This window comes from Nothoprocta perdicaria, unplaced genomic scaffold (genome assembly GCF_003342845.1).
Source record: "Nothoprocta perdicaria isolate Ctin4 unplaced genomic scaffold, notPer1 scaffold_318, whole genome shotgun sequence".
Lineage (NCBI taxonomy): Eukaryota > Metazoa > Chordata > Aves > Tinamiformes > Tinamidae > Nothoprocta > Nothoprocta perdicaria.
This window is the reverse complement of record NW_020455553.1, coordinates 174,310-201,933: the sequence shown is the minus strand read 5'-3', so window position 1 is coordinate 201,933 and position 27,624 is coordinate 174,310. Positions and strand designations below refer to the sequence as shown.

General features: G+C 47.8%; 1 protein-coding gene across 1 annotated transcript in view; it reads left to right on the top strand.

The window, feature by feature from the left end:
* The window catches only part of ACBD6 (acyl-CoA binding domain containing 6), a 78,371-nt gene that overhangs the window by 7,297 nt on the left and 43,450 nt on the right, over positions 1-27,624 (top strand). Inside the window, exons 2-4 of the mRNA XM_026042926.1 lie at positions 4,288-4,352; positions 4,690-4,786; positions 19,489-19,571. Coding sequence (XP_025898711.1) covers positions 4,733-4,786; positions 19,489-19,571 — 137 coding nt within the window. The 5' untranslated portion in view covers positions 4,288-4,352; positions 4,690-4,732. The remainder of the gene's footprint in view (positions 1-4,287; positions 4,353-4,689; positions 4,787-19,488; positions 19,572-27,624) is intronic.

Sequence of the window (27,624 nt, the reverse complement as noted above, 5' to 3'; positions counted from 1 at the left end):
GGGGAGCTCGGAGGCCGAGGCGGCGGCCGCGGGGGACGAGCTGGCCGCGGGGGACGAGCTGGCCGCGCTCTTCGAGCAGGCGGCCGCGCGGCTGCCGGCGCTGCTGCCGGCCGCCACCAAGGAGCAGCTCCTCTACCTGTACGCCAGGTACAAGCAGGTGAGGGCCCGGCGCGCGGCCCCCTTCCCCGGTGGCCACCCCCCGGTTTGGGGCCCGCTCTCGGGATGCGCGGAGCGAGGCCGGGCCCGGGAGCTGCGTGGCCCGAACGGGGCTCCCCCGCCCGGCGGGAAGGGGCGGCCGTTAACGGCGCGCGGCGGCCGTTAACGGCGGGCGGGCGGCGGCCGTTAACGGCCGCCCCTTCCCGCCGGACGGGGGAGCCCCTTCCCGCCGGGGCAGTCCCGGCCCAGCTGGGGAGGGTCCCGAGAGCCCCGTAGCTGCCGCCGTCCCCGCCGCCCGCGGCCGCGCTCCTCGCCGCTGGAGCCTCCGGCGGGGCCACGGCCGCAGCGCCCGCGCCGGGGCCTCGGCCCTGCCCTGCGCTCCGTGCACCGCAGCCGCGCACGGCACCGAGCACGAGCCCGCCTGCCGCTCCCGCGAGCTCCTGGCAGGCATCCCGCTGGCAAACGCGTTGTGGTGTGCCCCTCTCCTCTAGGGATGCCGTGGGGAGGCCTCCCTGCTGCCTGCGTGCGTTTTCAGCAAGTGTTTTCAAAGGACTGCTTTCTGTCCCTTAAAGAAAGGACAGATGATGTCCTCTGAAATGTCTTCTGTGGGTAATGGACTGCGCTTAAGTTTCCTGTTCTTTGTCAGATGGGTCCTTTGAGGTCATGCGGTTTGCTGAAAGGTTCAAGGCGTTAAAAGCAGCTTGAGGGCCATTGCACTGTTAGTTACCCTGCCAGAGCTTCCCTCCTGCCCTTAATAAGAGTGGCAGTTTTTCCTTTTCCTGTGGGAGGATCTATGTAAACAAAACAAAAAAACGGGGAAAGGAGGACTGTAACAAAGTTGTGAGAGCTGTTACGACTGGGAAGTGAAAGAATAAAGGCACAAATGGGAATGTGTGGGACGAGATGCTGCCCTGACTTGACATTGAATGTGGTCCTGTTCCATCAGCTTGGATAAACAGAATCAAAAGGAAGTGCGTGCATCTTCCCCATAACTTTCCTTCCCTATGTGACACACTACAGATATTGTCTCAGTACAGGCGCTTAGAAGCCGCTTTATGTTTTTAAGCAATACTCAGTTTTTCTGCAAGGCTTGTGGCTCCCAACCTGTGCTTTGAGGGCCATTAATTGCATTAAGCACAGGCAGGTTGTGTGATGTCCTGTCCTCAGGTTTTGCTGCTGCTTAAAAAGGTCTCCAGGATCCTTTTTGCTTTCAAGAAAGAGGGAAGACCGACACAGGGAACTTTAATAAGCGCTTTCAGACAATGCCTGAGATGAGATGAAGTTTTTTGTTCCCTCCCCTCTCCTGCACAGTAAACTCATTTTTTATTGCTTGTAGTTATTGGATGAACATTCCTGTAGCCTCAGGAGTCATGATGCAGTTATCCCCTTTTTAACTTTATTGCAAATCTTTTGGACTACCTTTGGGTGGAAAAGGTAAGAAGTTTCCTGTGTGTTTGTTAGTAGCCAGCAAGCTACAGAGCATTTCCTGGTATTGGCCACATAAGGGCAACAGGCTGTTTAATGCTGTTTAGCTTAAAAATTAGTAAAATCTGAAGCTATTTCAGGACGTACCTGGCTGAGCTGCAGCATTAGGCTCTGCTCGGTTCAAATATTGCAGCATTCTGTGCTTTAAATCAAAGTGCTGGTACTTAATGTAACGTTTCCCTCTTTAATTAGAGCAGCCCTATCAGTATGCAGAGTGGGCTGCCCGTATATTACTCCAGGGGACAGCAGTGCTGCTAACGTACCAGGGGTGCTGACTCAGATCTGTCCGCTGTCCTTGATTTGGCACCTTTGTCTTTCCTCAGTCTAGTGTTTTACAGCACTAAAGGCTGTGATTTAAGACTCAGCACCATCGTAAAGGAGATGACAGTAACAGCAGAGCTCTCTGTTAAAATCCTCTGTGTTATTTATTTCAAACTATTTGGGTATATAACCATTTTCCTGGAATTTTATTGCCTTTTATTGGAGACCATTTCAGGATTTTATTGCTTTTCTCTCTGATTTTGTTTATGTGTCAGAGACTTGGAAATAAGGGAACTGCTTAGTTGTCATCTCCAGTGAGCTTTTTAGAAGATGTTGCTGAGTTTACGACTCTGTGCCCAGAAGAGGAGGAAGGGGCTCACGACTGGGCCTGTTTTTCTGGTTCTCCCCCTGCTTCTCATGTGCCTTTGGATGTGTCACTTGTCCTCTCTGTACCTTGAGCCTTTGGTGGCAAGGGCACGGCAGCAGCAGTGTTGGGGATGTCCCAGTGAGACCCCAACTCAGAAACTGTTGTAATAAAACAAAATTTGCCCTTCAAGTAGCGGGGAGAAGCCAAAGCTTTGCAGGCGGGGACCAGGCTGTGAGAGCTGCTCTGCTGGAAGGAGGTGCCAGGATTTAAGTAAATGATGGGAGGTTCCAGCAAGCTGGAAATCCAGTGGTGTAACCACGACAGGGCTTGTACTGTCCCTCGCGGGTGTAGATTTAAGTAGATAATCCCATTTTTGTGTGATTTGCCTTTCAAATATTCTAGGACATTATACCGCAAATCTGTTGTGGAAATGGGTATTTCAGCTTGCAATTTCCTGCTGTGTTGTGGAGCTGAGCCTGTATTACTGGTGTTATTCTTCCAAACTAAGAGGGGAATGTTCTTCCCTAGGCTTTCAGGCTTGGGACACTTTATGTCCTATCTCTGTGAACACAGTTCGTGTCTCCAAGCTGTCTGCTGAAGCCACCAGTCTCCAGGTGGGTGCTTCAGACTGGGGTTTTGGAGCTTCTCTGTTGTCTACTTGTAGACACTTCCCATCCCAAGTTGCCTCGGTCATCTCTGGGCATGATCCATCACTGTATAACTCCACATGGAGAAGCGGGATTGGGGAAGCATTTGATGTGTTCTAGCTGTCTTTTTTTTTTTTTTTTTTTTTTTTTTTTATGGAGCTGCTGGTGTGTAAACGAGGAGAGCTGAACATCAGGAGACCAGTCAGCCTCCTTTAGGCCATCAGTTATTACACTGTGGATGCAGAGTGTGAGCCTCTGACTCAAAATAATGCCATGGTCTCTTGTCTTTCTCTTGCCTGTGGAGAAAAACAGCTTTTGAGGCCCTGCCCTGGAGCAGCAGGGGTGCTGAATCTTCACAAAATGTTTTCTTTTCCCAGTATTTGCCATGGACTCACACTGGGATATTTAGCTCCTGTTTAACTTCCTGTCTCTCTCAAGCTGTCAGGCTCCCCTTTCCTCTGATGTTAGATTTCTGTTAGCTTTTTGATGCATTTGCAGCAAGAAGGAGGCAGTTAAGACCTGTATTTCCCTCTTTCCAATAAAAGAATTTTGACTGTTTTTAGTATATATTGAAATAGCAAAGAGTGCAGTGCACTTTCCCTTGATGGTTCAGATTTAATTGCTGGTCTTTGATTTGCATTACTATCAGTGTTGCTAACAAGGTTTCCCAGTGCTCAAACAGTCTCTGAATACCGAATCTAAAGGGAGGAACCTGCTGTCTTGTTTTGGTCACAACAGTGAGCAATTAATATTTAAAAATGTTATTTTTATCTGTTTTTTTGGGCAGTTTTTGCAGGCTGCACGTTGAACTCAAGAATTTATAGGCAGACTTGTTCCATATGGATAATGAATTTGCATTTTTATTTCTGTGTTTCTGTGTTGCACTCAGCTCCGTATCTGAGAGCTGATGAAACCATTTACAATACAAGATGAACCCCGAGCGATATATAGGACTTAACTATTGCTAGTCGTTTTTTTCCTGAAACCTTTTTAAGGTTGCATGTATCTATTAATACCGGTTCCTTCCCTCACTTTCTTCTGTTGTTTCTCTCTTATTTGCCCCCGTCACAGTTTAATTTGCAGCCTGCTCTGACGGGCAGTTTCATTTTGGGCGTTTTGGCTCACGTTGTGACTTGTTTCTCATTTAGTGCTTCCTATGCAGCCAGGTACCTTGGAGCAAGTTTAAAAACTGTGAGACGCAGCTAAAATGCAGGTAAAAGGAGCTGAGTTCAATGTGTCAATTCTTTCCTTCCCTCAAAAAACTTTAATCTGGTATAAGAATAAAATTATCTAGAGGCCATTAGAGCCCAGTATTCCCTCATGGCAGCTCCTTTTATTTTGTTCTAACACAAAATAATTTCTTTTGTTTAGGTTAAGTTTGGAACCTGTAACACTCCGAAGCCGAGTTTCTTCGATTTTGAGGGGAAGCAGAAATGGTAAGACGAAACCCTTGTAATTCCTAGCAAATTGTGACCCAGCTCTTTTTTGTTTTATGACTCCATCCCCCATGTTAACAGACTGCGAACGTGACTAGTTGAACATGTCAGTTCTCAGGGTCTGTCCCTGCAGTGGTTTTGAAATCCTGTATTAATACAGAAATACAGTCACAAAAGCATTGTTCTTCCAGTGTGATTAGAGTCACATTGGTGTCATCTGGGCACAGGCCCGAGATGTGAGAGGCAGATGCCTTTACAGCCCCAGAGAGCGTGTAGCTGAGTGTGACCACTGTGGAAAAGCACACCGTATTTACTGATATTTTGTCCTTTCTCCTAGGGAAGCCTGGAAAGCTCTGGGAGACTTCAGTCCTCATCAAGCTATGCAGGAGTACGTTGCCACAGTGAAAAAACTGGACCCTAGCTGGAATCCTCAGGTAGGAAACCTGAAAATACTGTTTAAAAAAACAATACTTTTACAACAAAAAGTATTTGTGTCTTTGTAAAACTAACAAGGGTTTAACTTCACGCAGACTTTAATTGCTGTATAGGAAACTTCATTTTTGGCAGATTGAAGTCTAAATTCATTTTTTTAATTCTCCTGTTATTAAGATTGAGGCCTGAAGGACCTTCTTTTTCGTCTGTAATTATTCACATTACAGTGAGCACATGCACGGGGTTGATTTGACTGTCATGATCTAATTTATTTTGCTTTTATCGGTTCATGCTGTATTTAGCATGTAAAGATACTTCTTATCCTTTTCTCCTCTTTCTCTTTTCAACTACTACTTAAATGTTGATCAATACAAAGTAATCTTCATAAAAGTAACATGAACTGAATGATCAATTCTGAAAATCTTTCCTTTTTGTTTTGATGCAGCAAATTACCAAATCTGATTATGATTAGGCACTCCAGCATAACAATCACATTTGAAGGTCCTGTATGTGTGTGTTACAGGGCAATGGTACTATCAGTTTAATTAATCTGTCTTTCATCTACCAGGTTTGTGAATGCTTAAGGTTATCTCCCTATGTAGCAGGTTTTGTAATTGGAGAGGATTGATCTTTGGAAAAGTAGTTTCTTTAATTGGAGGTAGAATGGAGATGTTTTATTAATAGCAATATGTTGAACACGCTATATTTCTGTTTTTGAGGTAGGAGTTGGATTGCACTGTTGATCCAGCATCTTGGAAGAAAAATTTTGTATGATTGCAAGCCTCTGAATCAAAAACCTGATTCTCAGTTGCCATCTAATGCTGTTCTGGGGTTTAAGAGTAATTGTCATTTCTTCACTGACTCTTGATAGGTGGAGTTGATGCCGTTTCTGCAGCAAAGAGATTTTTTTTGAGGGGGAAAAATAGCATTATATGCAGTGTAGTGCAATTAGCAAAGGCTAGACATAGGCAGGTTATCCAAATGGCTTCAGTTATATTGTGCGTCTCAGGTTTGTGATTTTCTAGTGCTGAAACCTCTCAAGTCACTGGTTTAAAGAAATATTATTATTTTAAATGCTTCTTTCTGCAGTATTTCAGTAGGCGTTATCACATTTGCATAGCTACACATAACATGACTTCTGAAGGCAGCATTTCTTTCCCTTTTCGTACACTATGTAGTCTCAGCACAAGGAGTTAAAATGCCCAGGAGAGTTTGTAGAGCCCTGTCTGGTTGATTGTCCATTCACCAGCACACTTCTTTTTTGTCTAAACTGTTTCTCTTTTCCTGTGTTTTGCCTGCGACTAAGCTTGAGATCCACTAAATGGGTCTGTGAGGTTCATGTTGAAGGAATGTGATCAGCTCCAGAAAGGCCGCAAGGGAGAAGGTTCCATTAGAATAGAATGGAATCTAGAAGTTAGCATTAAACTACACATGACATTGTTTTCTTTAAAGAAAGCACCTATACTTCCTGCTGTATTTTTGCTTTTATATCACCAAAGTTCCATCAGTTTTCCTGTTCTCCCATCTCTCTCCCGCTGCAGTTTAGCTGATTCTCCTCCCTGGAGCCACGAGAGGGAGCTCTGTTCTTGAAAATAATGGAGATGTCTTGGCCAGACGATGGCGATAGAATGATAGTTATTTTAAACTTCAAATTTCAAATTGAATTTACCCTAACTCTTCAGTTGCCCTAACTCCTCCCCCACATCCCAAAATAAAAAAAAAATATAAAAAAACCCAAAGAAACAGAAACTGTAGTAGATTTGCTGCTGTTCTACGGACTTCAGATTCTCAGTATTTTTGTTAATAAGTGGCATGAAACTAAATACAATCCTCATAGATGTAAGTCTTCATTCTCTTTTCTTCGTTCTTTATTGAGTAAATCCTTTATGTTCACTCTACAGTTTCTGTATTAGCATGCTTTGACCCTCAGACTATAATTACTGTAATTTAGCGATCTTGTTTTGCTTGTTCCAACTGAAAAATAAACTAGATGTCTCCTGATAAGAGCATCTTGAAACGAATGCTCGGAAGCACCAAAATGTCATCTACTTCCTCCTGCAAGTTGGAGCACCTCAGCTTCCTTGGAGAGAGCTGAACATGGAGAAGCGGTGGCCGTTCCCTGCCATTCCCTGCTCTCTGGTGCTCGAATGCTGCTTCCGACAGTAGTTCATCTTCTTGGCCATTTCCATCACGTTTAATTTTACTTATCTCTAGCCACTAGCAGGCTCTCTGGTGTGGTCAAGCTTGCTTTTTTTTTTTCTTTTTTCAGGGCTCCGAGATCTGGTAAGAAATGATCGTATTGCATGTATTTTCAGCAGTTCTCTTTGCTGTAATATCTTTAACATAGCAGATAATCTGAAAAAATATTAAAGTGACATCAACTACAACAGTTGCTGCCTGCTATGGATCATTTGCATTCAGACCTTGTTGTGTTGTTGTGGCTTTGTGATGCTTTGGTCCTTCTCCCTGAAGCAGCTGCCAGGAGCATTGGAACTAAACTCCTCCATTCTCCTCCTGATGCCATCCGTGTTCCTTGCCATCTTCTACCTTTTAGCACATCTTTTGTTTCTTGCTCTTTCCTCGTGAGTCATGCCTTTCAGTCTCAAGTTCCAGTCAGAAGCAAGGTAATTGCTTGGACCAACTCAGCTCTATTTACATATTTCAGAGACATCACCTGTCCTTCAAGTCTACTCACTCTTCCCTCAGAACAGAGAATAATTTATGAAGCAGTTCCTTTGTGTTCTCTCTTCCTAAATAGAAACACTTCCTGCTGTCAGCAGACTGCTTTGGGTCCTTTGGAGTGTGTGTGTGTGTGTGTCTGTGTGTCCTGGCTGCTTCTTGGCTCCTACCTGCCTTCATCCTGCTTTACTGGCAGCAAATGGTGCTTCAAACACGTTGCTTTCTGAGGCTTTTGCTGGTGTGCCTCTGAATCTGGCAATGATGTTCATCTGTTGTCCCTGCCAGCCACCTATAGACTATTTATTGCCCATGTGCATTTATTTGTTGGAGCCCTCTCTCTCATCTGCAATAGCCATTGTTATTTTTTTAGTGTCAGTTCCATTAGAGTTAGTCACATTTACCAAGTCTTTCAAACCTCAGATTGGCAGGAGAGTTTGCTGTGTCCACGGGCAGTGATTGCTCAGGCACACGGGAGCAGAGGAGGGTCTCTGTCTGAGCAGCACTGTACAAATCTCTCCTGGATTGACTTTATTTGATGGGGTACTAGCTAGAGGTGTGTACACGGTGCTGCAGGGAGCTGCTGATTGTTCCTTCTAACAAGATGGTGATGTGGCACAGTTTAAATAATAAAAATAAATAATAAAAAAGCATCCAGGTTTGCTCATCAGTTTTAGCCTTCCATTTGCTGATTATGATTTTGGCATCTCTTCATGCAAAATATTTCCTTTTGCTAAATCTTACGTTGCATATTTACCAGATCCAGTCAAAACAGCTTGTCCCTCTGCTCAATTTCAGTGATATCCAGTCTCTAAGCCCTTGCAGAGGTCACCTTCCTATCTGCTTTGCTGAAATTCACGGGAGGACTTGAGGGTTTTGTACCTGTAGAAAATAAATGGTGCTTTATCCCATGCCGAGCTAGCTTGTGTTGAATAGGCTTCCCCAGTAATGTGCAAAGTGAGATTGCTGCAGCGTAGCAAGGAAGTTCTGTTCTGTCTTGGGAATGTGCAGCGGGCAGACACGGCGCTAAGGGGAAGCAGGAAGAGGTACAGTTCAAGGGGAACGGCCGTTCACCGAGTCACTTCCCTAAGCTCTTGCAGGTTTGACACAGCCCTGCTCACGTTACGGTGCAGAAGCGTCCTGTGTTTTCCAGTGGCTGCTCTGCCTCGCGTGCAGGCTGGGCACAGCGCCGGGAGCGGAATCCCGCAGGAAACGGCGCGTTCCTTGGGCAGGTGTCGGCAAGCCTTTGTGCAGTGGGTGCTGCAGGGGGCAATGTTGGCCAGGGTGCTGCCCTGCTCCCAGCACGGGGCTGCGCCTGGTCCCTGCTCCTGCAGCCGCTCCTCAGATAACCCTTCTCTGCCACGTTTTAAACACAAGAAGCAAGTTTGCAGAAGCTAAAAGGTGTGAGAGGGGGTTGCGCTTTGAGGGTACAGCGATAGGCAGGAGAGGTGATTTTGAGATTTGCTGAGTGGCTTGTGTGTACGTGTATTTTTAGGTTGCAGCAAACGTTATTAAAATACTTAAGCATTTGATTAAATTGATGGACATGTTTAAGTCATACCTCCAAGCCAACTGAGAATTTCTATACTAAAAGAAATGCAGGCTCTGTATAAGTCAAATTTTTATAGTATAAGTCAAGTATAAGTTAAGTATAAGTCAAATTTTGTATAAGTCAAATTTTTGAATTCCAAACCTGATCCTTTTTTTTCTTAAATTTGGACTCCGTGCTCAGATTCTTCCTGTTGACACCTGGCTGGAGCAATAAGCTTTGTTCCTTTGCAGTCTACAGGTTTCCTATTAGATCAGCTTCTCAGAATTAATGTAGCAGACGGATAAATCACCCTGCAGTTTTAAGCCTAAATCTGCAGATTTCCTGGTTAGGATCCCAAGCAGTCAGACAGAATTCCTTCTGGAATTTAAGAATTGCATTGGGAAAACCTGTGCTCCGTAAACAAAATGAGAGCACCCATCGTGTTTTCCTCTTTTATCTATCAGTCAAACAGATGTCTCCTCGATAATCTGTCCGAGCAGCCACTGTTTGTGGCCGGGAAGGAGAAGCCGAGCGGTGCGGGCAGGATTACGAGGGGGATGGGAAGAGGGGAGGAGCTGTTTGGGCCTCTACCTGGCACCATCCGCAGGGACTTGATGCGACTCGTGGGTGCTTGGTTTTGGTAAAGGTCTCTGTTTATGGCTCGGTAAGCTCAGAGGTCAAAAACTTTGAAAATAGTGAAGTTGTTCATTTTTTAATATAAAAATGATTTAATTGTAGTGTACGAAGTGTGGACTGGTAGAATTACAGTTGAAGGGGGAGAGGAATGGTGCGTATTGCCCTGAGCTGTCCACTTGCTGCTTTCCCCTTTGCCTTTCTTTTATATGCATCTCTGTGTCAGTTCATTTGGGGTAAATTTGGGGGGGAAGCTATCTGAACGTTAGCCATTATTCTTGAGAATAAATTTCTACTGATATGTTGAAAAACAAAATGCCCTTTCCTGTATGTTTTGAAAGCTCTAATGACCATACTGGAAGAAGCAGTGTGCCGAGGTGGTTTGTAGCCTCTATCCCAAATTCCCCCTGCCTAAAAAAATAACTCTTTTAACAGAAGAAAGCACTAAAAATTATTTAAAAATCCAAGCGAACAATCCCCTGCAGTCTCTACCAGGCTTCTGGTTTGGGGGCATTTGGGAGCTTGGAACGTTCTTCTGGTTTGTAGGGGACATGCAAGCTGTGGCGTGGCTTTTCCATGGAGCTTGGGCTGCGTGTTAGCTCGGGTCCCACCGAGGGAGTCGTGATCCTACGGTCATGGGGACTCGCCTGCCCTGTTGGGTGCTGCAGCCCTGCGGGGACGTCCCTAGCGCCTCCTGGCGCAGCTCCTCTGGCAGGGAGCGGGCTGTGCTCTGCTCTGCAGAAGCTCTCAACTCACGTGGATGTTACTTCTACGTGCAAGACTGCAGGCAGAGGTGACCTGCCTTGTTTTATCCCCACCGCACGTAAGGCAATTTACTCACTGTGCAGGTTAAGCCTTGAAGTTTTGTTTTTGGGGAACTCCTTCAGGGTTGGCTCCTTTATTCAGTAGCAAGTAGATATTTTGCTTTTTCCTCTTGCATAGGGCAGTGCGAAAGCACGTTGCAAACGCTAGCCGAGTTTCCCAGTGCTTTTGCAGCGAGGGTGAACGATGGTGCATCCCTTGCCTCTGCGCGCTCTCACAAGGAGTGTGTTTTAATGCTTCCTTATTTTATTTTTGCATTGCCTGCTTTAAATCTTACTCAAACAAAACTGCCTGTGTCACTTGCTACTTTTACTTTGCACATGTAGCTACACTTATCAATTTTATTGTGCAAGAAAGCTCAAGTGTGGCATGTTAAGTTGAGGGCAACGTGCTGCCTGCTGGTTTTGCTGTGCAGGCTGGTGCATTCTGAGTGGCAAGTCAGATTGCGTTTCCTCCTCACGCTCGCAGGTTAATGGGCAGTGAAAATCCTCACCCCCTTTTGTGACTATAATGTTGCCATCCATTGGATTTGTTTTTTTCCCTTGAGGAGGGAGGAGACTAATAAAATGATCCATGTAATTTCTGTTTGTAAAAATGTTGGAGGAGACAGATGCTGGTGGTTGTCTGCCACGAACCTGCTGCCCGAGATGTCCTGAAGATGCTTTGTTCTGGCAAACCCTTCCCAAGCAGGGGGTGGTGCCCTGGGATTTTGCTTGTGGACAAGCTGACAAATAATATAATTTTTTCCTCTTCTGCAGCTGCATTTTATTGTAGCGCACACACAAGCAAAATGCCAGCTCTCAAATGAGAATTTCATTTTTTAAAATTTATTTTTCTATCTTAAACATCCTGTTTGTAAATGAAAAAGATGAACATGTTTCTAATATTAAAAAAAAAAAAAATGGAATATGTGTCACACTCCCACCCCTTGGGAACGTATTGGTTTGTTCTCTTTGATTTTTACATCACTGCACAGATTTATGGTCTTAGCACCTTTTATTTATGATTTTGCCATCCTTGTTCAGGCAATTGATTGAAATACAACAGTGCCAAACTGTAGGTCTGTATTTCAGAGAGCTGTAAGTTAGAAAGCAAGCTGGAAACACACACAGTTCTGTGGCTGAAGCGTCGCTAAAATCCTGCTCTCATGCAGTTGCCCGTGTTTCTATACCCCTCAACTTCAAAGTGAGAATGATAGTAAGGATTTATACCTTTGACCCCGTGTCTCAGCTGCCTCTCAAACTCGAGCCTTGGCTCTGCAAGGGCTAGTTTTTGCTTGCGACGCCGTGTGCCTTCGCCTTGCAGGCCGGCCGCAGCCGAGCAGCCCCGCGCGCCGCTGTGTGCGGCAGGCAGCCGCCGTGGCCTCCCGCCGGCACCCGCGCAGCAGCAGCAGCAGTTTCCTGTGATTGCAGGAAGAAATTGTGCGGATCTTCACTGCTTTTGCCACCGTACGGAGCCCGTGCGGTGCTTCTGGTTTAAGTGAGGTGAAATATTTTTCCCCTTGAATGTGGCGGTGAATTTGTATGAATCGTGCCGAGTGACTCGGAAAAATCCCTTGTGCTGCCTGAAACATATCCGGAAAAGCAACCAGCAGGGCCGGAGCTCTGGCTTGGGGGCGCAGCCCAGCGGCACACGCGGTGCCCGGCAGTGCCGTTCCTGCTTGCAGCTCTGTCCTCACGTGCCACAGGAAACCCAAAGAGGAGGATCACAGCCGCAGTTCAGAGCGCTGGCACGCCATGGTGACGGGATGCGATAGAGCAAGGTGAGGTGTTTCACTGAGGATTTGTCTGCGCAGCAGAGACCTACTTGTTCTCCCGCCATTACTGCAAGTCCAAGATGCTGGAGAAGACTCCTGCATTAGGCTTAAGGTGCTGCCCATGCTCTGCTGAGGACAGAGCTGCTACAGAAACTGGGTAGATGCTCAGTTCCAGGGACAGCCCAAGGGGCTAAAGTTGAGACCAATGAACCTAATAAGATGTCAGACCACAGGCTGGCATGGCTAAGACAGACTGATACCGCTCTTTCTGCCCCGAGAGGTGGTAGGTCCTGGCAATGTAGGAAGGATTTTAACTGCTATATGTCGCATATATTGCTGTGTATGTCTGAAATGAAATGTCCACGTGCCCCGAGTCCTGCAAGGCGGTGGCTTTGAGGGTGGCAGGGAGTGGTGACTTTGAGCTCGGAGTTGTGGTGACGCCCAATTCGAAGTAATGGAAGCTGTTGCAGAATTTGCCACTTGCTGTGTCAGAAGCTGTTAAAAATTCTGAGAGATGGATGGAAATCCCAGGTTTATCTTTCTGTGGAGACCTAATGCCTTGACTTTTAGGTATGGGGTTCTGGGTGTTTAGTAATGGAAGAGGAAGGGTCTGTGGACCCTGTTACCTGACATTGCTGTGTAGAGACTTGTTTAGAAAAGAAAATGCTTTAATTAAAAATAGCTATTTTGTAGGCAAAAATAACAGTCATGGTTGTTCTGTGTATAGCGTAAATCACAAAATAATCCGATTGTTGCTTTAGCGAATGTACAGTGTTTTTAAGTTAGAAAAAGGTTAAGTAGTCGTGTTTGATTTGTGCTTTGCACAAAGTATCAAGGAGTTATTGAGTGTAATTACTGGGGATTAAGTTTTTGTTTAGATGCCAGCTAACACATTGGTTAATGTTTTATAAATGCTCTTTTTCTCTTAAGATAGAAGAAGAGTTGCCCTTTAGAACTGGAGTGCATTGTGTGGGACCTGGACGCTTGGGCCTGAAGGAGGGAAAGATGTGGCTCTTCCCATGTCTCTGGAGCACCCGTGAGCAGGGGGCAGAATTAAGCGGCTGGAGGGCGCGTGCAGCCTCGCACACAGCACGGGCACCAAGGGCGCTCAGTCCCACTGCTCCCGTGTTCCCCGGCACTGTCCCCTTGGGCCAGCAAAGGGCCACGCCTGGAGCTGCACAAGCCTTCTGTCCCTGCTGAGATGGCCCGATGCCTCCTTTCCTCTTTTCCATGCACGGGGCCGGGGAAGAGCTCATTCCTCCTACTATTTCTTTGTCTGCAGAGCCCATAAATCCAGCTCTGCCTTTATGGCCCAGCTCTGCTGCCGGAAACGCGTTGCCGTGGTCAGGGCTCCTCGGAGTTCCTCGTTTCTCATGTGCCTCCCTTTGGTAGGCGCAGGTCCCCTTGGAGAAGCACTGCCTGCAGCAACAGGCCTCGCTGCACCTTGTTGGGCATTTTACGTTTCATTCTCTTCCCCTGGCAGTCTTTGACACTATTTCTAACTGCTATTATTGTACATTTTTTAACTGACTCATTAAGGACTAAATAAGTAATCTTCAAGGTGCTATTGTAGGTGACAGCTGTTTTAAACCATGCAGTGCAATGGCATTAATTATCGTATGTTTGTTTTCACCTTTGAAATATTTGAATCTCTGAAATGATATTTAAAAGCACCAACAAACACTTTGTTTTTCTTAAACACAGCCAGTAGTGGAATCTCCCCTGCAGAGCCTCCGCTGCGTGAGGAGTCACGTTGTCCTGGGGCAGGCGCTGCCGTGTTCCGTGTTATAGGACAGTGCCCTCAAACTGTGCAGCTCCTCCGGGCTCTCCCCAGAGTCTTCCAGGTGCTGAGTCATGTGCGTGCTCTGCTCATGAGCCAAGGAGCCTTCTTGGAGGGCTAAATAATAAAACAGGCTGGTTATGAGCGGCAGTACGAGCCGCTGTGGAGGGCTCGGCAGCCTTTCCCAGGAGGTGGAAGTGGTGAGAAATGCTGAGCTGGCTGGGCTTTTAGTGCAGAAGGGAAGATTTTATGAATCCCATTCAAGTGTTTAATGCAGCGGCTGGTTTTATGGAGAGTCAAAATCTCTTTCTCCTTTCCGCGGAGCTGCCGCTCAGGGGTTAGTGTTTTGCCTCCCTTCCCTGTGGAGTTCGGCCTAGGTGGGAAGCACCTTTGGCAGGACGCCTTGCTCATCCTGCTCTCACTTGATAACTGCCCTGTCCAAGGAGCATCCCGCATGGTTGGGGGGTGCCTGGACCTGCTCGGGGACGAAGGGACCCTCCTCCCCGCCAGGACCATCGTCTCGGGCCACCTGCACGAGAGCGGAGCTCGCCCTGCTCCCGGTGCCTCTCCCGGCACTGGCCTTAGCGAGCCAAGGAGGACGGCAGCAATTACAGCGCGCACAATTAACGGGCTTCTAATCTCCAGCCTTGCGTGTAATTGCTGCCGTCAAATACAATTAGCGTCTGCCCAAGTTCCCTTCCCAGCGGGGACAGCCGGGCCGTGACACGGAGCGCCAAAGAGCGACGCGGAGCGACTGCAACTTCGGGCGAGTTTCCCTGCTCTTTTTGCCCCCCTTGTAATCCTCACCGCTCAGGTGGCGGCCAGAGCTGTGCGGCCGGGGTGCTGAGGGGCAGAGCAGCCCGGGGGGTCTGCTGCTGGCTTCGGGCGCTGAGCGACCGAGTGAAATCTGTCACCTGAGACAGCGCGAGCTTAATTACAGCTCACCCAGCTCGCTTGGAGCATTTACCCTTAACTTGGTGTCAGCCTGCGGGGGTGACCGCCGAGCCTGGCCTGGGAGAGCGGAGCCTGGCTCTGCTGCTGCCGTTCCCAGCGCTGGGAATGCCGCCTGGCGCCCCTGGAAGTGGCGAGCTCCCTGTCCCCCGGCGGTGCTCGGCCCACGGCATGAGTGGGCAGAGCCCGTGGGGGAGTGCAGAAGGGCGAGCGGCCGCGGCGCTCGGTCCCGCGCGGGGCTCCTGTGCCCGGGCCAAGAGGTGTCCCCTGCAGACACAGCTTCTCGCTCCTCCGGCCCATGGTGCAGGGGGTGAAGTACAGGGTGCGTGTGGAATAAACGCGGGTGTAAATCTGTGCTACGAAGAAAAGCATTCCAGAAGGAAATGGGGGGCAATACAGCAGGTAGTGCTGCTCTTCTGACTTAAGTTTCCTCAGACTTTGAGAAAGAAGAGCAAACAATGCAATAAGTATCCTCTGAACTTGACCTGAAGTGATTTTTTTCCATGCATTGTGGTGTCTCAGCTTCGTGGCTCTCATATGTAGCTCTCATTTAAGTCTTCTTACCTCTTTTGCTTCCACCCTGCGTGATGCTACAGAGCTAAGTCTTGGGCATTTCAAGGCTTTAGCCAGTGTAATTTTGAAGACAAATGTTTTGATGTTAAGCACTTTTTACTAGGGACATATTTTCCTCTCCTTTAGATATATAAATTGGAGAGAGCTCTCCTATATCTAGGGTGGAGAGAGCTGTATAACCTCATGGGTGAGGGAATGAGAAGCTGAAACTCACTCTCTCCTTGCTGTTGTGCAGCACCTCTGTGTGGTGTGCCTGCCTCAGGTTGAGTGTCCCTTGTCCTGTGTCCATAGCAGCTGTATGCAGTTAGGTCCAGCTCAATCCCGGAGCTAATTGTCGTAGTAAGGACCTTGAGGCCCTGCAGGGTTTTGGCAGATGAGTTCAAAGGAGTCACCGCAAGGTCCCGGGCATCTGCTGTCTTGACATGTATTGGAACCATCCCTGGGCTCTAAGATAATACACATAATAAACATGTGGCCTGTCTGCAGGTTAACCCAAGAGGTTAACCCACCTGACCAGACCTCTGCCAGCAAAGTACTGCCCTTCCTTTGCCAAAGGCTGTCTCTTATCCTGTCTTCAAACTAGAAGGGAGGTGGACCGTGCAGCAAGCACAGGACACTTTGGGACCAAAATAGAAGGTGATCTCAAACCCACAACCTTGCAAAGTAAATGTTTGTCTCTAATTCTGTGAGGGTTTTTTTTTTCTGTTTTCCATAATGCTTAGTATGGTAAAACTATCTTATCTCTCCTTTATTTTTCAGTCTTGGTTAGACTTTAATGTTGTTAAAGCTTGTAAGTGAGTTTGAGCTGCTGTCTCATTGAAGAGGAGATGGAGCAGAAATTGTCAGTGAGGCATTGGACAGGGTTTTTTAATGTGTCTGTCATTATATGTTAACCTCTGAACTGGGACGCGACGGCTCTTTTAAGGCTGACAACAATTTAAAGGTATACATCTTGACGTCGGGCATAAAGGAAGAAGGGGGGATGGGGCAAAAAAAGAATTAATGATGTTAGCAAATATTAGTGCCCGTATTTCCGTTCCGCTCAGAAAGCGCTTGTCAGGCTGGAGCAGCATTGCTGGTGACAGGCACTTGGATCCGATTGTACCCCCGCTCAGGCGGCTCTTCTACTGACAAACACAGCGCACCGAGGCAGCAGGCAGGACGCGCGGCTGTCCCCTCCGCTTTTCTCCCGGCGTTCCTGAGGAAACGATCGTTTCTGCGTGTCGTGCGGTTCCCTGGGCCCGTGTGATACATCGGGTGTCCGGGGAGCTGGACGTGTCTCTTGATGAGTGTGTAAGTTGCAGATAGAAATGTGCTTGTGATTTATGCTGGTGCTGATCAGTCAGACCCCCCCTGCCAAAACTGGCTGTCGGGAGTAATAGTGACTCTGATATCAACCTTAATTTTGAAAAAAGCAACACAGAATCAATGCACAGGAATTAAAGGTAAACATGGGAAATGGCAGGGCATTTCTTAGGTTTCTTTCTTGCCTTTTTGTGGATCTCATGTGGGCAGCTGCTGCTTTGGCACTCAAGGGCAGTCCTCCAAGGCGTCTTCCTGCCTTGTTCCAAGCTCAAGCTTTGTTGCTGTGCTTGGAAGGTGACCTCAAGCCCCTCACACTTTCTGCATTTTTCCCCTCTTACCTAGTCCTGACTCCACATGTCAGTGCTGTTTTGTGCCTGGGATTCAGCTGCGAGTTATGGGAGCCTGAGATCATGTTACTTCTTAAATACCATTAGTTAGGTGCATCCCTGCAGCGCTTTGGGGTAGCGCTGCCAGCAGTGAGTGAAAAAGAGCTGATTTAATTGAGAGCTGCATAGTTAATTATTAGCACCATTTAAAAAGGCAGAGAGAAAGGAATTGCAGTCTCAGGTTTTTAATTTCATTGTGGTTTTCAAAGTAATGTGATGTTAACCTCACTGGTTGTCATCTCTATGTATATATGTGACATTTACTTTATTTCTGCAGACTGAAAGCACTTTTTCACTGTAGAAATGCTAGGAAGCTTGAGAGGGAGCGCGCCGGCGTGCCACAGATCCGCTCGGCCGCACGAGAGACAACGGGGGCATCGGTTCCCGTTAGCGCGGTAGCCGTGACGGGATTGGAAGGGGCTGCTGCTCTCGATCCATCTGGTGTGTTGTGCGCTGTGTGTCCTACGAGTTTGCTTGCGGACACTTGCGTGTTAGTGCCCAGAAAACGGATGGAGATGGTGGAGGTGGGCGGGAGAGCTCCTGGTGTCGGCAGCTGCTGAGGATGGGAGGGTGGGAAGAGAGCTGCTTGCATCCCACTCGCTCCTGAGTTTTCCCTGCCTTCAGGAGCAAGCACTGCTTGAAGTCTACATGGATCTGCCTTTGGAATTCCTGCTCTCGCTAAAGTTGGATCCCCAGTGGTGTTTTTAATGCCTTCACGTTTTAAATCCTGAGAAGATATCTCAGATTTTTGGGGATTCATATTTTTGTAATCTTGTTCTGCACACACAGGACAATGAAGGAACAAGCTCAGCTCAGGGTTCATAAATTGAATATTTGAGTTACCTTTTTCTGTGTAAAAGAGATGAGATAAAAGCTGCTTAGACAAAGTAACCTATATGTAGGTTAAGACCCAGAAAGATCTTTGCCCAAGCATTTTTGGGAATTTGGGCTTTGTCATTAATTTTCTCAATGACCTTATGTGTAGTTGATCAACATAATGAATCTTTGGAGATGCATTAGTTGTGCGAAGGCGATAACCTTAATCCAAGAAACCTTTTTTACAATTTTTGCTTCAAGAAAGTTAGATGTATTTTCTCAAGTGTTATTTTTAACCTTAAAAAAGTAATATCTAAAATTTGCCATGAAGAAGAAATGAAAGAATATAGATGGAAAACAAACAAACCAAAAACCTTCCTGCAGTTTCTGACACTCATTGAATGGCTACACTGTCCCTCAGCCTCGAAGGAGGGAGACTGGTTGTGAGTGTAGCTTGATTTTATAGGAATAGCTCTTGCATGTAATAGCAGATGATCTGAAATTAATTTTGTTCATAAGTGGTGTGGAAATAATTGATGGACAGTAAGGTTCTTTGCTAAATAATTTTTTAAGAGGGGCATTGCACTGTAAAGACCTGAAAGCCCTTTGCCTTGGGCAGGACTTTGCCTCACCTTTTATTCTAGATTAGAGAAGGACTGCTTGCCATGGAATAATAGTTTGCAAAGCCAATTTCCTTGCTTTATATCTGCTTTAAATAAGTACGTCTGCGATAGCTGCAAACCCAGACATTACTTGGGCTGGTAGAGGAGAGCTGAGAGACGGAATGGAATGGTTCAACCTGAGCAGTTTGAATTACTCTCCTGGAGTCAAAGTGCGGGGGTTCCCTGGAATAACAGGAGCTTTTGGTGCACAGCAGCCTATGGATAGGGTCAGGCTTACGGATAGCAGCTGCTCACCCCGCTCCGAAAAGCTGGCATCAGTTTAAAGCCGGTGTCTGGAATTGAAGGTCCCAACCCACTGGTGACTTTTGGGAGAGGGAGGCCTTGGAGCCGTATCGATCAATCATTATTCTAATTGTGCCCTTCTATTATGGTGGGATCGCTCCGAATCCTAGAGTTCCTGGGAGTAAATCATTTGGAGATGCTGCCCATTATAAAATGTAATTTTAAATCTATATTAAATAGATTTATAAAGGCCAGCTTTGCAATCTCGTAGCATAACATTATGCTCCCTCACAGCAGCTCCGCGTCGGGGCCCTAAGGGGCCGGGAGCGCCGCGGGGGCGACAGAGCCGCGCGCTGCAGCAGGGAGAGGCTGTCCGCGTGGGAGCATCCCAGAGACCCCCGTGCCCATCCCCTGAGGGGCCGCGGCCTCCGTGCCCGAGTGCATCCCGGAGAGGGATCCCTTCTCCGGGGCTGCAGAAGGCGAGGGGGAGGTGAAGGGGTGGCCGCGGCGGCGTGAGAGCCGGGGTGCTGGACCCATCTCTCTCTCTCTCTCTCTCTCTCTTTCTTCCAGATAACAGAGAAGAGAGGGAAGGAATGCAAAACTGCCTTTGGAGGCCCAGTCGTCAGCTCCTTATATCAAGAAGAAACAATCAGGTGATTATCTGCTCTGCGCTTCTGTTTAAAAAAAAAAGTGTTTTTTTTCTAGTGGAATTTTGTTAAGCTTTTTTTTTTTTTTTTAATACCACGCAAGTGTGGTGGCAACTACAACAGGATAATAAATGACAGGAAAGAACTTTTCAGGTCCATAATCGTTTAAATCAATAACTGCCTGTATCCTTGCCAGGTACTAACCTTTCCCCAGTGTGAGATGTGGGGGAAGGGCAAGGCTTCCCATTTTTCAGTTATATGGCTAAAAAAAGGTAATAGTGGCTTTTTTTTATAGAAAGCTCTTCAGGCACTACCTTTTTCAAATAGTTATTTCTTTACCAATACATTCATTAAGAATTGTTCAGTGAAGGGTTTAATATTGGACAATGTTTGCCTTCAGGGAGATTTTGTACCTTATATCAAATTAATTTTTCTCCGAGCTTCTGAGCTGGCATAGCAGGAATGCGCTTGCTGATGTAGAATGGCTGCTGTTGGAGGAGGTGATTCTGCCCCTCTACTCAGCTCTGGTGAGATTCTGCCCCTCTACTCTGCACACCTGGAATACTGTGTGCAGTTCTGGGCTCCCCAGTATAAGTGGGATGTGGAGCTTCTCGAGAGGGTCCAGAGAAGAGCAACTAAGATGATTAATGGAATGGAACATCTCTCATATGAGGAGAGGCTGAGTGAGTTGGGCTTGTTTTCTCTGGAGAAGAGAAGGCTGAGAGGGGATCTGATTAACATGTATAAGTTCATGAAGGGAGAATGCAGGGAAGAAGGGGACAAGCTCTTCTCAGTGGTGGCCAGCGATAGGACAAGGGGAAATGGGCATAAGCTGAAACACGGGAAGTTCCAAATCCAGGTGAGGAGCAACTTCTTCACTGTGAGGGTGACAGAGCAGTGGAACAGGCTGCCCAGGGAGGTTGTGGAGTCTCCTACTCTGGAGGTCTTCAAAACCCGCCTGGATGCCACCGTGTGCCACATGCTCTAGGTGTCCCTGCGTGAGCAGGAAGGTTGGACTAGATGATCTCTAGAGGTCCCTTCCAACCTTCAATATTGTGTGCTTCTATTCAGACCTGCCAAGGTGCAGGCAGCAAGCGGCATTTGCTTCTGAATGAGGACAACTGTCGGTTTGGTTCTTTCCATTTCGCAGTAAATGCAAACCTAGTAAGCATGGGCATTATATTAACTCCAGCGATTGCTTGGAGAGTCTTTAGGATTACTGCATCTTATTTTTAATTAAAATGAAGAGTCAGAGAAGACTACATGTTTCAGTCGTGTTGTAGCCGCCCAGTTACGTGTGTGTGATTCTACTTGTTTTCTATTATGCTTAGTGCCATTTTCTTCTCAGTAAATTAAAATATAAATACCGCTTGATTTCTCTTCACCCACACATATATTCCCAAACTTGCCAGGAGTTTTCCCAAAGTGTTAAGATTCTAGTACAGCGTTTCTGTGACTTGCAGTAATGAACTAATGAAAAACACATCACAAGCAGGTGGTTCCAAGCCCTTTGCAAGGAGCCCAGGTAGATGGGGATATGACTGTTCCGAATAAGCAAGTGCAGCGGGAATTTTGCTTGCGGCAGCAGTGTGGGTGCTTCCTTAGCCATCTTGTAGCAAGAAGGATCACTTGGCCAGGACCGACCTTCTCCGTTTTGCACGGAAAGTCTTTAATGTACGCCTGGACCCTGACCAGAGGTGGGCAGGTGCGACCTTGCTTTCACATTCTGCTTGAGAAATGGCACTTTGGGAGCCGCAGGCTCCTTTTTCTTCCCTCGACTCTCAGTGTACGTCTTGGCCAACATCCTTGAGCTCGTAATCTGACCTTGTGGTTAAAGTCCTGCTTGAGCTGTTCAATCAGGAGGTGAATGCGCCAGTGCTGCTTGCTGTCGGACACTGAGCAGGAGGCTCCATCCTTTCAGAGAAAAGGCTACTGCAGGTACCACTTGTGCCCCTTCCTGGTCACAAAACAGCACAGAAAAACCCAGGGCTGGTTCTGGTTGGCTTGACTAGTCTCAATCTTTTCTGGTTTGGTTTTTGCTTTCATGAGAATATGACACATGCCGGGCTTGCAAATAACTACAGCTTTTAGTGCTTCTATTACCAGATGTGAGGCAAATAATGGGTATAGATAATGGGGAGTGTTTTGTGCCATGTGTGTAGCTGCTGGTTGTGTTCTCATAGAGCATAGTCTTAATCCCCATAAAACAAGGTGCAGACAGGTGTACTGTCTGCCACAGCTGGAGCAGTTTGATAGCTGCTGAAAACCAGCAGCTAAAGAAAGTCTCTAATAAAGTCTCCTAGTGCATCTGAAGCAGGATAAAAACACTCATGTGACCTGTTAACACAGCTCGGTCAGCAGACATGAGCACTCAAGCTGTGAGACACGGCGTGAGCGTGTGTCGCCGTGTGTCACCTGCATGCGAGCTGTGCGACTTCACCTTCTCGGTGGAGTTCACTGTGTAGCCCTGTTACATGGCTCAGGTCTGTAGTGCTGCTTCCCTTACCAGAGCCGGAAATAAATCTGTGCACGTGTAGTATCCCTAATCCTCGGGATTATATGATTAAAAGCATAAAACCTAGGTGACAAAAACCAAGTACGTGTTTTCTGTAGGCAAGAAGGAAAATTAAGATACTGATTTTTCTCTATTTTGATTCTAGAGTTTCCCTCGTCTGTAGCTAAACTCTGAGCTTCCGTGGTCAGGTTCAAGTTCTCCCTTGCCCATTCCAGGGCTGGAAGTCCTGTGAGGTGTTAGTTACAGGAGGTGAGGAGTGGCACCAAGAGCTGGGAGTGTTTGTGCTTCAGGGTTTCACTGGCTGCTGCGTGTGGCTACCACGGTGTTCGAATGCGAGTGCTGAGGGTTAGCAGGTAGGGGCTACAACGTGCCTGAGGGAGCTGGGCTGGGGCAGAAGGAGAAAGAAAACTTCATGCCAAATGGCAAGAACTTCACTGCTTTGGTTAGCAGCGAGTTCAGCGTACGTCTGTGTACGTGCAACATTCTGTACACGTGTAAGACCTGTGATAAGAAACCTTGCAGGCTGTTTTATTGACCCAGTTGCCAATGTTGGGCCTGTTTGGGGCATTAAAACAGCCTTGTCCAAGCAGGAGTGTCATTCACTCCGCTTGCATCTCAGGTTCCACGAGCTCTTGATGGGATATTTTCTAGTTGAGGGATCGTATTAAGCGAGAACGCCTATGTTCCTATTGTGGAACTAAGCACTTTTTTTTTTTAGCGTACAAATCTGTAAATGATGGACAAAGTGGAGTTACTCTGCGCTGAAGTCAAGTGGGTCACAAATCGGAAGCACTGGGATGGCTCCCAGGCTTGTTTTGTGTTATCACTGGTTATCTCAAATGTTTCTACATTGAGGACAAGATAGAAAAATGTCTGGCTCGCGTAAGTACATTGCACTGATTCCAAATAAATTCAAGAGCATCTGTAGAAACCAGTTACGCAGATCTAATTAAATCAATTTAGTAACAAATTCAGTTAAACGGGTGCAGTTTGTGTGTTCATAGATCAATCCTCAAATCGGGAGGAGGTTGCTTGAACTAATGAGACACGGTAGTTATTTCCTTTGGGGTGCTGGGCACTGCTCGTCAATTAGGAGGCATTAATAAAGGCTGTCAGTAAAGAGCCGACGTGTCCCCAGCGCCTAACGGGGAGCAGTTGCAAAAGGATTTTAGCAAAGGCTCTGGGTTCTCAGTAAGTGACCCCTCGCTTTGGCTCTGCACAAAAGGAACATGGGCTCTTGAGCGGTGGCACTTGCAGGTTCTGCCCAAAGGAGGAATCGTGTCTGATTTCACACTGCCCCGCTCGCATTGATGGCTTATAGGGGTGACTTTGGGCTTTTTGTTTGTTTATTGAACTGTTGCATGAAGCATCGTGTGCGTTTTCTGGTTTTATTGCCCAAACGGAAGCAGAAAGATGTGAGTTCTTCCATGGACAAATAGTTGCAGTTTCACAGACCTAGCAAATAAACTGAAATGTGGTCGATTGATGTGCCAAGCTCTGGTTGGCCCCGGCTTCATGTTTTGGGGGGGCTGCAGTACAGGCAAGAAAGAGGTGAAAAAAGAAAAGTGGAAACCTCTGCCCTTTCCCGCAGTGCTGGGAAGGAAAGGAAGCGAGATGCTTCCTTGGAGCCGCCCCCTTTGGAGCTGGGCACGAGGTGCGGGCCAGGACGTAGCGCCAGCGCTGAGCAGGGCACCCAGGGCGGGCAGCACCCGGGCACCCACCCTGCCGCGCCGGGAGCCCGCTGGGTGCCCTCGGGATTGCATTAATGCCGCGAGCACCGGCTGCCATCTGGCCCCCGCGCGGGCCCGGCCTGCGCGCCCCGTGATTGATGGGCGCAGGAATTGATTAGTTGTTCCGCGAGACAAATGAACTGTTTTGGCAGAAAATACCAGAGGTCGCTGCGTGTGGTCAGGCACAAAAGCTGCTGAATTTTAAAGAGCTGCTTCCAGCATCCTTTGTGGAGCTGCTGCTGCTGCTGCTGTGGAGCAGGGAGAGCTTGTGAAAGCAGCCCGGCGCCCCGGAGGGCATTCGGGGTTTCCTTCTTGCCCTGCTCCCTGTCTTCAGGAATGCCGGGATGGGGAACGGGCAGGAAACTGTGGAGTTTAAGTGTAAAAATGGGAGCAAACCTCCTTGGCTTGCTGGGAGGTAGGGGTTTGCCTTGTGTTACTGGTGCGTTCACGTGGCTGCGTCACAGGTGTTTGTCGCTTGCACAAAGGTTGGGCTGTAAAATCCCAACATCCCAAGAGCTTTTCCGCTTGGAGAGCCTGAGCACTGCCAGCCTGTCGCAAAGGAGAGCGATTCCTCTGAACAAAACCCACAAACACTCTAGGCGCTTTATTATTTTTTCAGCTTGCTGTAATTTAGGAATGGATCCGCTTGGGGTGGTGTTTTGAGACCCTGGCTTGAAGATTATTGCCAAGTTTATCCCGGCTTGTATTGCGCCCTCCTGTTTGCTCCGGGCAGAGCGGCGATCCCGGCGCTCCGGTTTCGTGGTGCCAAGGGGCTCTTGGCTGCGGGCCCTGCTGCCCCTCGGGAGCCTCCGCGTCCCGGGATGGCAGCTCCCCTCTCCCGGTGCCGCTAATCCGCCAAAGTGCCGGCGGGTGCGCGGCGGCCCGGGCGCAGGATGACACATGTCTTGCCGCGGCGGCCCCTCTCCAAGGAGAGCGCGCGAGTGTGCGGGCAAGTGGGCAACAGCTCCCCCGGGAGGGCCGCCTGGCTCAAAATAAACTTGAGTTATGGATTTATTCAGCTTGGGAAACCTCAGCTGGCGTAAATAATTGAGAAAGCAAAGGTTTGTCTGTGGCGCGTACCCCTGGGACACGCTCCTGCCTCCCTCCCTCCCACCACCTTTTCTTATGAAAATGATCCCAGTTGCACTGATAGATAATAACAACACCAAGCAATTAAAAGCTATGGGTGGCTGGAGAGAGGAGAAAAGGTTCAGTTAATGAGCTTTTCCTCTCCTTGGGCCCAGGAGAGCCTCAGAAGTGACGAGGCGATTAAAGCGAAGAGATAATTATAGATTATGTGAAAATGGGTCCCTTGGGGACCCAGGGCCCCGACATGAACAGTAACTGTTGCGAGTGTCTCCTGGCTCCGGCGCCCGTGCCAGGCGCGCGGGCGAAGCCACCTGTTTGCAGCAGCGCTCGGGATGTCCCCCGCGCCGCCTCCCCGGGGACAGGAGCCTCCGCGGAGCCCCAAGGAAGTGCATGTGTCCAGGGAAAACCAGGAGAACACCTTGGACCTCAGGTGCAATCTGCGGCTCTTCCTAACGGTCTCTGTGGTTGCTGAGAGAGCAAGTAAGCGTCCCATGTTGGTGGAAGCAAAGCCCCGACAGCAGCTCTTGCCGCGCGAGCCGTGCAAAAACATCGGCTTAACACCTGGATCCTTTGGGAAGCTCTGAACAATCCTTGTGAAACCTTCCAATATCACAAAGGCTGCAGTGGTGACTTGGTTTAAATCCTTCTACATCCCTTATTTAGGGACTGAGAAAGCCCCTACCTATGGCAACAGGTCCAGTTCAGTTTGGTTTTAGGTCAGGGCTGATGTCACTTCATGGGGAGGCAGGAGAGCAGAAGAAAGTGGCTTTGCAGGTAGATGATGTGCAAGCAAAGGAGGACAAGAGAAACCAAACTGGTTGTCCATTGGTTTCTCTTGTTTTTTCTTTGTCCAAAATAAAAAACAAGTAGAGGTAAGCAGGGCTGCTACTATTATGGACTATCAAATGGCTTCTGATTTGAGAAGTTCGGAAGGTTTGTGGGCAGAAATCTTCGTAACGACGGGTTAGGCTTCTTTTGCATCTCTTTCAGAATGGGCTTATTTCTCTCTGTCACATGTGTGGAATGGCTGGGAGAGATTTTTTAAAACCCAACATTTCTTGTAAACAGCTCCCCTGATTTAAACTTGGAGGATAAATGCGCAGGGGAAGATGAGGTTTCCCAAAACCTTACCTGTGCTTCTGTGGCATGCAGCCATGCCACTTCTCCAGCGGCCTTGGTGGCTCCCATTGCCAGGGGCAGCAAATACAGCCTGAACTCAAGGTTATGGCACAGAAAATCACCCAGAAATAATTGTGTTTTTCTTCTTTTTTTCAACTTCCTTAGCGTGGCGAGACTAGATTCTGCTTCAGTGCTGCAGAAGAAAGAGTGATCTCAACTAAGAAAAGAGCATCTGTGTTTATGTGAAGGAAGAAAAAGTTGTTGGAAACCGGTTGTTTTAGAGCATACTCAGAGCAGCAGCATCGCCCCAAGGAGCTGCTGCTGAGCAGCCAAGGACGTGTTTGAGAGTTGGGCTAGCACGGTAGCACCGAAGGGGTCTCTGGGCATGCAGAAGTGCCCGTGCTGGGGGTGGGCACGTCTCCTGACTTCTGCCAGGAATCCGTCGGGCACCGCTTTAAGCGATTTAGTCTTTTGCCTTTCCTGGTCTATCAGAATTCAAATAATTCCCCCAGAATTCCCATAATCACACCCAAAGCACACGGTGATTTGCTTCCCGGGAGCTGGTGTGTAGTGTACAGAGCACACCCCACATGAATGGACAGGAGGAAGGTGCTGCTCACAGGGAGAGGGACATCGGAGGAAGTGACTTCTTCAGGGAAAGTAGCACTTCTCCTACTGTGGGAGGTCGATAGCACTTTTTATTTATTTATTTGTTTATTTTTGCAGCCTTTACTGCTAGGAGAAAATCATGTGAGATCTGAAGAATGAAATATGATTTGCAACTAGATGCATAACAATAAAAGAAAGTTGAACTTCCTTTACAGACCTTGGATGCAAGTGGGAAACATGGTCTTGGCAGCACCTGTGTCTTTGTTTTTGTTGGGAGCGCAAGTCAAAAAACCTCACTTTCTCCTTTTGACTCTTTGCCCACTAATGCAAAATAGTATTTGGATTTTATGATTTTTGGCTTTCCTCTTTTCTTGCTTTGACTTTTCAGCTGGCGTAGCGGCGTGCAAGGTAGGAGAGCTGTGCTCAGCCGTACTGCAGTACTCGGTGTCCCCTCTAAACTCAGGCATCTGTGAAGTCCTTGTGTTCTGTCTCACGTTTGACCACAGGATTTACTTACCTTTTTTGCCAACCTAGGGCAAGCCCTTTGCACTGCTCTTTGGCCTGGAGGGGAGATACAAAGCCGGACTGCGCTCCTGGCTCCGAGCAGCAGGTTGGGATCCGCGGAGGGAGCAGTGGGAGCTCATGCCAAGATAACAGCGTGTGCTCATTCAGGGCCTGCTGTGTGTACACGTGTGAGAAGAAGGTGAATAAAGAATAATTATGCACCAAGGAGTACCCCAAAATCTCAGGCTTTAAAACCATTGAATTATTTACTTGCTCTTCTCCCCTGTGCACACACAGTTCTGAGCTGCAGAACTCACCCTTCCAAGAGGTGAAGAGCATAAATGTGTTACAAGAGCAGTAGGAGTGGAGAAAAAGACCTGAAAAAGGCCAAGAAATGTGACTGGACGCAGCTGCTGACTGTAGAAATCCTTAAGCCGCCGAGGTTCGGGGTTGGATTTAATCCAGTGGCAGACTGTTCTGCGCAGGTCCCGTT